The 14,560-nt window shown below is 42.5% G+C and overlaps 1 protein-coding gene across 1 annotated transcript in view; it reads left to right on the forward strand.

Moving 5' to 3' along the window:
• The window catches only part of CLIC2 (chloride intracellular channel 2), a 31,662-nt gene extending 23,705 nt beyond the window's left edge, over positions 1-7,957 (forward strand). The window contains exons 3-6 of the mRNA XM_027877688.1: positions 1,419-1,544; positions 3,548-3,654; positions 7,197-7,378; positions 7,539-7,957. Of these exons, the coding sequence (XP_027733489.1) occupies positions 1,419-1,544; positions 3,548-3,654; positions 7,197-7,378; positions 7,539-7,700 (577 nt within the window). The 3' untranslated portion in view covers positions 7,701-7,957. The remainder of the gene's footprint in view (positions 1-1,418; positions 1,545-3,547; positions 3,655-7,196; positions 7,379-7,538) is intronic.
• Positions 7,958-14,560: the final 6,603 nt, after the last annotated feature.

A 14,560-nucleotide genomic window follows, 5' to 3' on the forward strand; every position in this document is an offset into this window, starting at 1 on the left:
TTTGCATCTTCATTTGCCTGAATGTCCCAAAGGCATCTCATACTCCTTATGTCCAAAAAAGAACTCATTATCTTTCCCCCCAAAGCCTCCTCTCTTCTCAACTAGCAGATTGCTATCAAAGGCACCACCCATCCTCTCAATCATCCAGGCTCAATGTCATCCTTGACTCCCCACTTGTGCTCACCCTAGGTGAGTGAAGTATCCGATCTGTGATGTTCTTACAGCTCAGGTCTGACTATGTTACCCTGCTATTGAAATCTTCCCTTTAGCTTTTAAAGCCCTTTACACCTTGGCCTTTTCCTATTTTGCCAGTCTTCTTAGACCATACTCCTTTGCAGGCACTCTATGATCCAGCAACGCCGTCCTTATTCTTCAAACAAACACCCTGTCTCCTAACTCTGGGCATTTTCTCTCTCTGTCCCCCAAACTAGAACACTCTCCCTCTTCATCTCTGCCTCTCAGCTCCCCTGGCTTCCTTCAAGTCCCACCTTTTACAGGAAGCCTTTCTCAATTGCTCTTCATTCTAGTGCCTTCCATCTTGATTATTTCCAATTAATCCGTTATCTAGCTTGTTTGTACAGGTTTGCATGTTGTCTCCCCCATTAGACTGTGAGCTCCTTGGGGGCATGGACTGGTTCTGACTTGCTTTGTAGCTCCAGCAGTGGTACATAGAAAGTACTTAATAGGTACTTGACCAACTGGCTGGTTATCTGCCTGCTGACAGATGTACACAAAGAGTAAAATTGACCAAAAGGAGAGGTAAAGGGACAGAATAATTTATGAACAACTATCAAAAAGTATAAAGTGATCATCAGTTTTCTTTATTTGGTGGAAGTCCTTGACCTTCTATTAGCCCTGAGTAGGTAGACCTTCTCATTTGTTGCTCTCACAGTTTATTCTGTAATCTCCTTAGGTAATGTGTAGGTGGCTTCTCTAGTGTCTAAATCAGTGGTATCAAACTCAAATAGAAATGGATCCCTGCAGGTCTCATATTGACTTAGAAAATCACGAATTAACATGATCTATTGGTGGTGTGGTAGATAGAGTGCTGGGCCTGGAGTCAGGAAGACCTAAGTTCAAATCTGGCCTCAGACACTTAGTAGCTGTTGTGATCCTGGGCAAGTCACTTAACCCTCTTTGCCTCAGTTTCCTCTGTGAATTGTAAATGTGTAAAATGAGCTGGAGAAGAAAATGGCAAACCACTCTGGTATCTTTGCCAAGAAAATCCCAAATGAGGTCACAGAGAGTCCAACACGATTAAACAACAACAGTGTTTCATTGCATTTTTATTTATTTTGTTTAACATTTCCCAATTACATTTTCATCTGGTTCCCACTGCAGGAAGAATTTTGCCACTGCATGCACCCAGGTGAGTCTGACCCTTTTGGCAAATAACCCTCTCTTTCCAATCCCTCTAGGAAACCTATAGAACTGAAAGAACTAGCCCCGGGAACCAGTCCTCCTTTCTTGTTGTTTAACAAGGAACTGAAGACAGACTTCATTAAAATCGAGGAGTTTCTAGAGCAGGTCCTGGCTCCTCCAAGGTACAGAATTTTTCCCGTCCTTCCCTGCCATAAGTGGATCAATTGAATTTACTCTTCCGTTTGTTCACCCCTCAAAACCTCTGACTCACTCACTTCTAGGGCTATGGAGTTTAAGGGCCAGACGTCTCTTTTATTCTCTTGATATTCTTGTAAATAACCACTTGCTCATTTTCCCGAAGAGTGGGAAATGATACTAATTGTGCCGATTTGTCTTATCTGGAGAAGATTTTATACTTGATCTTGGAAGTAAAAGCGGGGTCACATAGGGTATTTATAATGAGCCCAGTGGTCACAGTGAGATGGGGCAGACCTACTTTCATCTGAGTGTCTTATGTTTTTATAACATGAGGAAGGGATACTCTTCCTGTGATAGACCCTTGTCTACGGCCAGACCCTTCTGTCAAACTTGGCTTTGCCCTAAACACACCACATGGGCAGGCATCCTTTCTGCATGGGACCCTCCAGTTGCTCACTCATCTTTCCACACCCACATTCATAGCTTTAGGCTGTCTCCTTTGAAGGATTATCTTCCTGTTACCATTACTTTTGAAATGAACTGCCTCAGTTTCCCTCCCTTGCAGGTGAACACCCAAACTGGCTTTGAGTTCTAGTTCCCCTCGCCTCTGAGATATTCTCCTTTCATCCTGGTTGACCTTAGCACCTGGTTATGGCCTGCCTCTCTTCCCCAACCTTCTAACACCCTCACCTCCCATTTCCTCTAGTTCAGTGGTTCATAACTTTTCCTGTGTTATGGACCCGTTTGGCAGGCAGTCTGGGAAGCCTATGGATGCCTTCTCTATTTTTAAATAAATAAATAAATAAAAACAAAATAAAAAAAATAAAAAAAAACTAATGAATAAAATAAATAAAATAATTGGGATTTTAAGGGAAACCAATTATAGCAAAATGCAGTTATCAAAATATGTATAAAAAAGCAATTTCACAGACCCCATGTTAAGAAGCCCTGCCGTAGATGGATTCTACCTTAACTACCTACAGGGTAGATCACACTCAAGATCTGAGTCACCACCTGAAACTGCTTCACCTTGAAGATCCTGAATGCTTAGATGCCCATCTCTGATCCTGTCCCACCTCCTCACTCCTGGGAGGGAGCCTGCCCCTGGCCTTTGTGGCACCCCAAGTCCCCCCATCTTGAATTTCTTTTCCTAGTCCATCACCCTTCTTTGGCTTCACTGCCTTCCCAGCCCAGTTTGGCCCTTGTAAATCTGCCATTTCCACAAGGTGTTGTCCTCCCCCATGTCCTTTCACTGTGGGTTCCCATGCTGGAAAACTACAACTCTGGGTCTGAATACTTTATGAATACTGAATACTTTCTGTGTGCCTTTGGAGTTTTTGAGCATACTGGAGAAAATCAGGAAATTGTTCACTACGTATATGTGCCGTCTAATCTCAGCTGAGACCTCATGAGTGCTGACTGATCCTTTTATTCATCTTGGATTCATTCCCTATCACACTGTCTCCCAACTGAGTACTCCAAACTTTTTCCTCTCTCAGCCCCTATTCTACCTATCTCTTTTAGATTATGTCCCCCTTTGCTCTGCTGAGATAATGACCATCTTTCCCCTTCCTGTATACCTTGAGACCTCTCTATCTTGATCTATCCTCTCTTCCTTCTTTCTCATTTCAGAGAATGAGGTGGGCTGGCTTGGGGACTTAACTCCCGTGTATGACATCAATTCTATAAGGGAAATGCCTTCTTCAGATCTGGAGAACCAGACTGAATTGGAAGCAAAGGGGTTGTAGCAGGCCTAACTGCAGATATAGATTTACAAAGTCCATTTGCATAGTGGCCCAAGAAATAGAAGGACACATTCCTTGGTGATTCCTTCATCTGTCCCAGTAGGACATGGACTCTAGGAGTTGTGATTAACAACCGATAGATATATTGGTTGTTTTGCTTCAGTGTTCCTCCAAAACCCAGGGGGATAAAGTTGATAATTTGACTAAAGCCTATTTGGGGGCATATCTTTTTTTCTCCTAAGGTATCCACGTTTGAGTCCCAAGTATATGGAGTCCTTTGATGTGGGGTCCGACATCTTTGCCAAGTTTTCTGCATACATTAAGAATACACAAAAGGATACCAATAAACGTAAGACACATTTTCTATCTGCCATCTTAGATTCTAGGGGATTTGTTATTGTTTAGTCATTTTTTCAATCATGTCCAACTCTTCATGACCCAATTTGGGTTTTATTTTGTTTTGTTTTGTTTTGTTTTGGGCAAAGATACCAGAGTGGTTTGCTGTATCCTTCTCCAGCTCATTTTACAGATGAGAAACTGAGGCAAATAGGGTTAAGTGACTTGCCCAGGATCACACAGCTATCAGGTGTCTAAAGCTAGATTTGAACTCAGGTCTTCCTGACTCTGGTTCCAGCACTCTTATCTACTGTGCCACCTAGCTGCCTCTTAGATTCTAGGGTACTAATCACTATAGCATATATGTAGAATGGAATCCTTCTTCTGTGATAATTATTTCCCTATGTCTCAGTTCAAATAACAAAAATAGAATAATATATTTCAAGTTGGAAGGAACATTAGAGGTTACCCAATCCAGCTTCATTTTACAAGAGATGGAACCAAGTCCCAGAGAAGGTAACACTTATGTGTTTCTTTGGACATGGTTTACAATGGAGCTTAGCCTTTTATCTCCCCTCTCTCTGACATTACTCATTGATACTCATAGTTTTATAACTGAATTTCTGTCAAGAGATCATTTTTTTTCAAGCTAAGGACATTGGTGAACCCAACTTCTGAACCTGAAGGAAAACTGTTCTTGCCCTCATCCTCCTGCTCATCCCACTTGAGTCAGTAACACCAGACCTGCAGTACTAATAGCAGCAGAGGTCACCCAAGCCCTTACTGGGCAGGAGACACCAATTGTCAATAAGACATTCCCGTGGAGTCAGTAGGGAGATATGCTCCTAACATGGACAACTGTATTACACAATCATACATGGCATTAGAGAGGCCCGAACAAAATGCTATGTGAGTTCTAGGGGTCCGGCAGATTTGAGAAGGCTTCCTCAAAGAATGGACATTTCAGATGAGTTTTATGGGAGCAGTAGAGATTCAATAGGCAAAGGATGGAGGTGAGGGAAGAGAGGACACTCTAGGCATAGAAAATTCTATAAGCAAAGGCATAGAATTAGGAAAGCAGATAGTGAGTTCAAGACAAGAATACTCCAATTTTACTTGAGCTCAGGGTCCATGGATAAGAGTACTTACTATACAATAAGAATGGTAAGGTAGAGAGAGATGGCAGATTAGAAAACATCTGGAACACCAGGCAGAGGAGTTGGAACTTTACTGGGTAGGTGATAGGGAGACACTGAAGATGTTTAGCAGAGGAGGGACATAAGCAGACCTGCCCAGAAGGAAGATTAGTTGGCAGGTATATGAAAAATGGATTGGAGAGAGTAGAGAAGGGAGACATGAAGATTTTAAGGTGGTTACTGTGATAGTCATAGTCCAGACAAGGTGGTGATGAAGGCCTGTACTGTACTGAGATTAGAATGGAGGGGAGGAAGAGGGGGAAGAAAAGGAAGAGGAGGAAGAAGAAGAAGAAGAAGAGGAGCAACAGAAGGAGGGAGAGGAGGAATGAGGAGGAGGAGGAGGAAGAGCAGGAGCAATGGGAGGAGGGGGAGGGGGAAGAGTAGGAGAAGGGCAAGAAGGAGGAATAAGAGGAAGAGCAGTTGGGGAGAAGGAAGAAGAGAAAGAGGAGGAGGAAGAGGAAGAGAAGGAGGAGCAGTGGGAGGAGGAAGAAGAAGAGGAGGAGCAGTGGGAGGAGGGGGAGAGGGAGAAAGAAGAGAAGGAGAGATACTGTAAAAGTGGAATCAACAGGACTTGGTAATTAATTATATTTGAGAGATGAGAGGAAGGGAAAAGCCATGGATAACCCTAAGATTTAGAGAATGGGAGACTAGGTGAATGGTGGCACTACAAATAATGAAATCAAAAGCTGCGGGTCTAAGGACAATAACAAGCTCTCTCTGAACCACAACTTTAAGATACTTGCTGGCAAGAAAGTTAAGTGGAGAGGTCCTATGGGCAATTAAAAATGTGACTCTGCGGCTCAGAAGCAAGGTCAGGACTGCAGATATTGACCTGGAAATCATTGGCATAGGAGTGCTAGTTGAAGCCATAGACATAGTCGAGATTTCCAAAGGACAGAAAAGAAGGAGAGGAAGAGAGGTCCAAGGACAGTGTCCTAAAGAAAGTGAGAAAGAACTTATCACGGTTACAGGTTACTAAGGATCAACTTTAGAAAGGACAAGGAATCACTACCTAGCATTCTGGGGCAAGAGGGAAGGAAAGAGACAGACAGAGACAAAGACAGAGACAGACAGAGACAGAGAGTCTGACAGAGACAAAGAGAGATGGGGGGGTGGGCAGGAAGGAGAGAAGAGGGGGTAATGCTGCTGAGCAATTTTGAGCAGTGTTAGTTAGGTCAACCATCTAGAATGGGAAGTGAAACACATTCATCTTCTTGTCCACTAACCAGCTCCTACATTTATTGACTCACCCTCGATAAGCAGTGCCCTCATTTTCTTTCTCTCATCACCTCCCTTCCATGTGCCAACCCATCCCCAAAGAATGGAAAGAAAATCTTCATAGGGCAAAGATCCCTTGTAACCCTGTCCTCATGATTAAAAACACATTTGGTTTGTGGTGACCTGTGTACTCTCCTTTAATCCTTCCTGTCCTCCCCAAATTTTCATCTTACCCATACAACAAGGAAAAGAGAAAGTATGAACCAATCAATTGATTAATCCAATCCAGTCCAGTCCATATGGCAGCCTATGGTATTCCACTCTCTAACAATAATAATAGCTAACATTTATATAGCACTTACACTGTGCTAAGTGCTATATAATTACAGTCTCATTTGATCCTCACAACAACCCTGCGGGATAGGTGCTGTTAATATCCTCACTTTAAAGTTGAGGAAACTGAGGCAGGCAGAGATGAAGTGACTTGCCCAGGGACACACAGCCTAGTAAGAGTCTGAGGCTGGACTGGATGTCAGATTTCCTAACTGCCTCCAAGCCTGGAGTTCTATCCATCCTACCCCTACCTACCCTTCTAGCTAAACCAGCATCAAGTACAAGGCCTAGCCCATAGCAGGCAGGTACTAAATAAATATCTGTTGGTTAAATGAATAAAGGAAATCAGTTGGTTGGTTGTCCTCAGATCTTGAAGAGGGCCAAAATGACATCACGATGTTGGGGTCAAGTTTCAGTGTGTCCGACAGTGGTTGATCAGACCAATTTGAGCTTGGAAGGCTCTACCACAGGTCAGGCATAAATAGTCCACATGAACATTTTGGAGTGGAGATGGCTCCAAATTTGCACACCATACATTTCCTTTTGCTACTTGCAATTCTGCTTTGCTCAGAGCACAGCACCTTCTTTGATGTGGGCATGCCATGCTTGGGCAGTCCTCTGCCAGTGTCTCCTATGTCTCATAATTGATTCCAAAGTAGAATGACTGAGTGGACTTTGAAGCCATCAACAAGGTCTAGCATGTGGGATATCTTAGGTAAAAACATGGGAAAATAAGCATGCTGAGAGGCATTTGACAATGACAGTCAAGCATCTAAAAATAAACCTGTGACTTCATTGAATGATTCAGATCTGGAGAAAGCTTTGCTGAGGGAATTTAAGCGTCTAGACATCTATCTGACAACCCCCCTTCCAGAGGAAATTGATCAGGACAGTACAGAAGAAGTAGTGGTCTCCAAAAGGATGTTCCTGGATGGAGATCAGCTGACCCTGGCAGACTGCAACCTGCTCCCTAAACTGCACATCATCAAGGTGAGAAACAATAATAACAGCACCAAGGTATAGCGCGCCATGGCTTAGGAGGCCATATCTACTGAAAAATGCCCATTATGGTCACTTTTTACTACCATTGCCATGTATATGGCTTCAAATATCAACAGCTTTTTTCCTTCTCTTTTACTTGGTCCTCTAGGTGGTTGCCAAGAAATACCGGGACTTTGACATCCCTGCTGAATTCTCAGGAGTCTGGCGCTATCTGGAAAATGCCTATGCCCGAGAGGAGTTCAGCCACACATGCCCTGCAGATAAGGAGATTGAAAGCACTTATGCATCTGTGGCTAAAAAAATGAGTTAAAAAATAAGGGTGCATGTTCCAAAGTGACCAATGCCCATGCAAGCTACCTTTTGCATCACATCCCTACTTCTGCTAGAAATGCTAGCAAAACACGTAGTTTGAAAGAGAACTCTGAGCTTTCTATCTACCCAGCAATACCTATAGTGCATTTGCATATTCTATCTGGCCTTCAGGCTTTCACAAGCTTCAAGCTTCCAGCATCCTGATGGCAAACCCATTTGATTCTTGAATCCCTAAAATGCCTTATGTAAATCTCAGCAGAACTGGAGTCTAAATTGTCTGTTGAACTTGGTACCCCAGCCTTTAACAGCTTCAGCCCAAGCTACTGGATGAAATCATTTAAGTGGGACTTTGTCAAGAGTTCAATTTTCTACAAGCAAGGCATTGACAGGCCCAGATTCTGAACCTGAAAAAAAAACTGTATTCCCGCCCCCCCCCATCTAACAGTTCATCCCACTTGAGTCAAGGAAGGCAATAAGCATTTATGTGGCACCTACTATGTGCCAGGAACTGTATTAGGCAATTCACAATTATTATCTCATTTGATACCCACAACAACCCTGGGGGGTGGGTGAAGTTATGATCCCTATTTTACAGTTGAGGATACTGAGGCAGAGGTGAAATGACTTGCCCAGAGGCACCCAGCTTTGAAGTTTCTGAGGCTGGGTTTGAATTCAGGTCTTCCCGATTCCAGGCCCAGGGCTCCAAGCTGTCTGAATGGTCAGTAACACTAGTCAGCTACCTCAGAAGTCAGTAACACTATTGGTGTTTTCCCTAAGGACATTGCCCCAAATTATTACCACCTGAAAGCAGCATGACATCAGTTTCTCAGAGCATTGCCCCAGCCTTGTCTAGGAATAACAAATCGGGAATGAATAGACAGGCAAGAGGGTTTGGTGGTAGAGTTATGTAGGTTACAAATTCCAGGGCATAAGAAAGGGTGTAAGGTAACTACTACTATTTTATGAATCCTTTATAGTGAAAGACATGATCTCTGGCTTTAGATTGAACAAAAGTGTTAATTATGGAGTTAATCAGTGCTTTTGTTGTTACTGCCTCTTTTTCACATACATATACAGAGAGGGAGAGGGAGAGAGAGAGAGATTATTCTTTATTTTACTAATTAAATGAGGAAATGAGCATTTTTGAGAAACAAAAACAAATTTTCCAAAGATGGCCAGTAAAATAATGAAAGCCAACCCACTCTGAAGCATTCCTCCATGCCTGGGAACATTAATACTCCTCATGATTCCAGATGATTAGACTATGATGCCTGTCACTACATTAAACTGCTACTAAATCATTAAGGATTTATTAACCATCTTTCAATGATAGATAAACCAAAGCAAAGTTATAAAAACCTGAGATGCAGACATATTCTGTTATAAAATGTACTCATTGATTGAAGTCACTAACTTGAAAATTTCTATTCCCAATACAATATAGTTACTAATTATTTTTCTTTCTTTTAGAAGAATAGGTTATGATACCTCCCCTCCCCTGCAACTTACCTTTGCCTACAGAAGTACCTATACTCAAGAAGGATGGAATGGGGCTGGAGGGGGCGGGAATCTCTAGACCCCATGTGACTTTGAATTTTCCTTAAAGAAGGACAAAAGTCCTACATTTAAAAGATATACCATGGGGCAGCTAGGTGGCGCAGTGGATAGAGCACTGGCCCTGAAGTCAGGAGGACCTGAGTTCAAATCCCACCTCAGACCAAACACTTGATACTTACTAGCTGTGTGTGACCCTGAGCAAATCACTTAACCCCAATTGCCAAAAAAAAAAAGAAAAGGAAAAAAAAAGGATACACCAGGAGATATAGGGCTAAATTGCTCTAAATTGCTCTGTGTGCATGTATCAAGTGTGGTATTTCTCTATTCATATATTTGAGGAAAACTAGTCAAGTCAAAGCAACAAGCATATATTAAGTGCCTACTATGCACCAGACACTGTGCTAAGTGCTGGGAATACAGCAAAAATACAGTTTTTGCTTTCGAGATCAGTAGCAGAGGAAAGACACTGGAATTAAGGGAGAGCAGGAAAGACATCTTGCAGAAGGTGGGGCTTCAGCTGAGACTCAAAGGAAACCAGGGAAGTCCAGCAATGGAGATAAGGAGTGAAAATATTCCAGGCATGAGGGGCAGCCAATGAAGACATTCAGAGTTGGGAGATAGTTCAGAGAGGGTCTTATTTGAAGAATAGCAAGGCGGCTTTAATGTCACATTGGATCAAAGAGCAGATTGGGGCCAGGGCGGGAGTGGGGAGGGGACACCAAGGAATAAGGTGTGAGAAGACTGGAAAGGGAGGAGGGGCCTGGGTTATGAAGGGCTTTGATGCCAAACAGAGGGTTTTGTATTTCATCCTGGAGGTGACAGGGAGCCATTGGAGTTGACTGAATAGTGAGGTGACATGGTCCGACTTGCGATTTAGGAAGATCCCTTTGGTGGCTGAATGGAAGATGGACTGAAATGGGGAGAGACTTGAGGCAGGTAGACCCCCCCCCCCCCAGCAGCTATTGCAATAGTCTAGGTGTGAGGCCAACATCAGGAAGGGGGCCGTGTCAGAGGAGACAAGGGAGTGTATTCAAGTGATCCTGCAAAGTTAAAAAAAACAGGACTTAAATGATCATCCAAATGAACTGTCAATATTGTACATACATGTCAACAGATGATACAAACCTTAAAGTGCTATATAAATATTAGCTATTTTTCAAGAATTAAATATCACTGAGAGGTAGCATTGGCCTGGTGGACAGAGAACTGGCCTTGGAGCCAAAAGACCTGGGTTTGAGTTCAGCCTGTGACACATACTTGTTGTATGACTCTAGGAAAGTTACTTCAATTTGTAACATTGGCAACTCAATAAATTGCAGAGAAGGTACCAAATTGGTGTGCTTTCCTCTCAGAGTTTCTTAAGCCAGTGAAATCACCTCTGGTCCATGCTTTAAGTCAAACACCAGCATGTGGTACTCACAGACAAATCCATGAGTCCTGAGACAAATCCTGAGTCCTGAGATTTTTTTTTGTACTAAAACATGTATTCTCCTTCTTATATTGTTATTGGTCACTTTTCCTGTTTTATAATATCATGAATAAAAAACAATTTTGTATTTTCTACTCTGAGAAGCTTGTTTCTAGCACCTATTGAGATAGGCAGCTGTGTGGTTAAACTAGGGTTACCTAGCCCATACCTGTGCCGAGGTCCCTGAGGACCCCTGTAGGGGCTTGCCCAGCCTTCCTGATCCTATTTTGGATGACCAGAGAAAATGGCAGGGACTCCCTCAATCAGAAAGCTTCCTTCAATTGCCTCTGGTCATTCCAGACCTTGGGACTAATATTTACCACCATTCTCCTCCCCACTCCTATGCACACTACACTACTTCAAAAGAGCTGTCATTTGGTTAGTAAAGAGCATCCATCCATGTGGATCCCAATCTTTCCATCCAACCTTATCCAATAGATAGTCTTCATAAGTTCTCATGCCTTTGCCCCATTCTCAAATGATCACTTATCTCAATTTCTGCCAATAAATCTCTCTGAACTTAGGCTGGGACTTGGATGAATTTTGCTGGGCCTTTACAGCTTGGTAGGACCTACTAGAGTTTGAAGAAAACTTTAGGTCTAGGCCAGAGGTTCTTAACCTGGGGTTCAGAACCTTGTTTTTTTTTTTTTTTAATTCATAAGTTTGTTTCGATGTAATTTGTTTCCTTCCTAGGTCTTTTATTCTAGGTATTTAAAAGCATTATTCTGAGAAGGGATCTACGGGCTTCACCAGATTACAAAAGGGGTCTGGGAAACAAAAATGGTTAAGTATCCCAGATTAGAATCAACCAGATCACCTTGGAATTAGGTTTAACACTGACTCAAACTTTGGCATAGTCATTTTAAGAGTGCAGACCCATTTACCACAATGTGTAAGTAACTTCCAGGTATAAATCACAGATACTCAATAGAGTTATAGATTCCAGATTTAACTTTTGGCCTCTATTTCCAGGCAGGCAAGGCTCTCTTTGTTAGCTCCTAATGTACTTTCTGGTGAGTTCTCCAGATCCCTTCCCCTTCCCCTTTCTCAGTTTCAGGATCAAAATGTCTCCCTCTGTAGCTCCACAACATAGCAAATTTGCTTTATTCTCCCTGGAATCTGAGTACAGAATGTCTTAGATTCCCCATAGGCAACGGATGTCTATCAAGTGCTATTATTTTTCTAAGGCTCCTGGGTAGATGGCAAACTTGCCCCCACTGTTAGTAATAAAGCAACAGAAAGTTGAATCAATCAATTAACAACCATTTATTGAGCACCTATTACATTAGGCACTGAATTGATTGGTTTAGAAGAACTGGTACCAACTATTTCCCTCAAAAGCCTGGAACACTCTCTTTCACAAATATACCCCATGTCCATGGGAAGAGTGGGCTCAGATTTGAATATAGTTATAGTGAGGCACACATGTAGCAGGTAGCAAAGGGTAACTCACAACTCCTAGTACTAAAAGTCCTCTCTCTCTTTGTTTTTATATAGCTTCTCTTGGCCGCTCAGCTGAGTGGCCAAGGGAAACACTCCCAGGGTCTGTCTAATTATTGAGTTCATAGCTTGCACTTCTCTCCACAATGAGGGGTCACACTCTCAAAAGCTGTATCTTCTCACATGACTGTCTTTCCACATCCTTGCCTGGCCTCAGTGTTTTTCTCTGCTTCAGGCTGGATGCATTGTTTCCTACAGGTCCAGTTACTCTTAGGACTCTTTCCTGAGCCCCTCCCACTCCAAAAGAACCATTTCTTCTCAGGAACCTAGCTCCTCTTCCATTTCCAACTCCAAGTCTCAAATTGGGAAAACACTGAAATTCCTCCAGCTATTTCAAGGTCTTAGAGGCTTGGCCGGGCTCTCTGCACAGTCATGAATTCTTGACATAATCAAAGAGGTTTTACACCGCATAAAGGGATTCAAGGGTCTAGGGGCATCTTGTTTACAGAATGTGTGACCACTATTAAACTTAATTTCACCTTAAAGTTAATTCTGGGCTTCCTGTGATTATGTTAATTGAGGCAGCAGGGTGGAACACAGGAGATAAATATATTTCCTAACCTTCTATTCTAATCAGAAAGCTTAAGAAAAGTATTTCATGGTTCTGCTTCGGGGAACCAAAATGGCAGAGTAAGAAGTAAGTTGCTCTTACCCTCCCTTATTGGCCTCTGAAAGCCCAGAAAATATTGACCCAGGGAAAACCCCAAGCCAGCAAAAAGACAGGGCACTACAGTGTTGTAGCCCAGGAAGCTTGGGAGATTAAAGGGAAAGGCCCCTCTTGCTCTGGCGGAGGGGGAAGCAGTACAGGATGGGAGGCATCCCAACAAGCCAGAGGCAAACCCCACCTCAGCATACTAGGGGGAGATCCTAAGACCCAGGGTGGTGGAGCAGGCAAGGCACCAGGACTCCCTGAGAGCCTCAATACAGGCAGGGGAACTGGTAGACACTAGCTCAAAAAACCACTACAGCAATGTTCTCCAGCAGCCAAATCACCTGGTGCCCCAACACAACTCTGGGAAGCACATCTCCAGGAGGCAAAACTCCAGGCTGACAGGCATCTACCAGCAGCAAAATATCTCTGTGCAAGGCCTGGGGTGAGCAGGAAAAGAAGCTTGGGTAAGTATTCCCTTCACTCCAGCAAGAGAGCTCAACTTTTTTTTTAAGTCAGGAAATAGGCAAACACCAGGCACAAAAAGCAGAAGCAGACAATGACCACAGATTCTTATTATTGGGAAAGGGAAGATCAAGGTACAAGTTGAGAAGAGGACAACATTGTCAACATACTCACATCTGAAACCTCAAAAGGGAATATGAACTGGTCCGAAGCCCAAAAAGCTCAAGAAGGATTTTAAAAGTCAAATAAGAGAGGTAGAAGAAAAATTGGGAAAAGAAATGAGAGGTATGCAAGAGAGAGTCAATAGCTCGGAAAAAGAAGGACAAAAATTAACCATAGAAAGCAAGTCCTTAAAAAGTAGGATGGGACAAGTAGAAAAGGAAGCACAAAAACTCACTGAAGAGAAAAACTCCTTAAAAAGTAAATAGGTCAAATGGAAAAGGAGGTACAAAATCTAATAGAAGAAAACAATTTGTTAAAAATTAGAATGGAACAAGCCGAAGCTGATGACTCTGAGAGATCAAGAGTCAATCAAACAGAAACAAAAGAATGAAAAAATAGAAGAAAATGTAAAATACCTCATCGGCAAAACAACTGACCTGGAAAATAGATCCAGGAGAGACAATTTAAAAATTATTGGTCTACCTGAAAACCATGATGAAAAAAAGGGCCAGGACAACATCCTTCAGGAAATCATCAAAAGAAATTGCCCCGAGGTCCTAGAACCAGAGGGTAAAATAGTCATTGAAAGAATCCACCGATCACCTCCTGAAAGAGATCCCAAATTGAAAATGCCAAGGAATATTGTAGCCAAATTACAAAACTACCAGATCAGAGAGGAGATACTGCAAGCAGCCAGGAAGAAACAATTTAAATATCATGAAGCCACAGTAAGGATTATGCAGAACCTTGCAGCTTCTACATTAAAAGATCGGAGGGTGTGGAATATGATATTCTGTAAGGCAAAAGATGTTGGATTACAACCAAGGATCAACTACCCAGTGAAAATGAGCATAATCTTTCAAGGGAGGAGATGGATATTCAAAGAAATAGGGGAATTCCAAACCTTCCTGATGAAAAGACCAGAGCAGAAAATTTGATCTTCAAATACAAGACTCAAGAGAGGCATAAAAAGGTAAACAGGACAGAAAAAAACAACATTTTATTAATAAGGGCAAACTGTTTACATCCCTAACAAGGGAAGATGACACTTGTAACT

Source organism: Vombatus ursinus, unplaced genomic scaffold, assembly GCF_900497805.2.
Source record: "Vombatus ursinus unplaced genomic scaffold, bare-nosed wombat genome assembly UNPS02004276.1, whole genome shotgun sequence".
Classification (NCBI taxonomy): Eukaryota; Metazoa; Chordata; class Mammalia; order Diprotodontia; family Vombatidae; genus Vombatus; species Vombatus ursinus.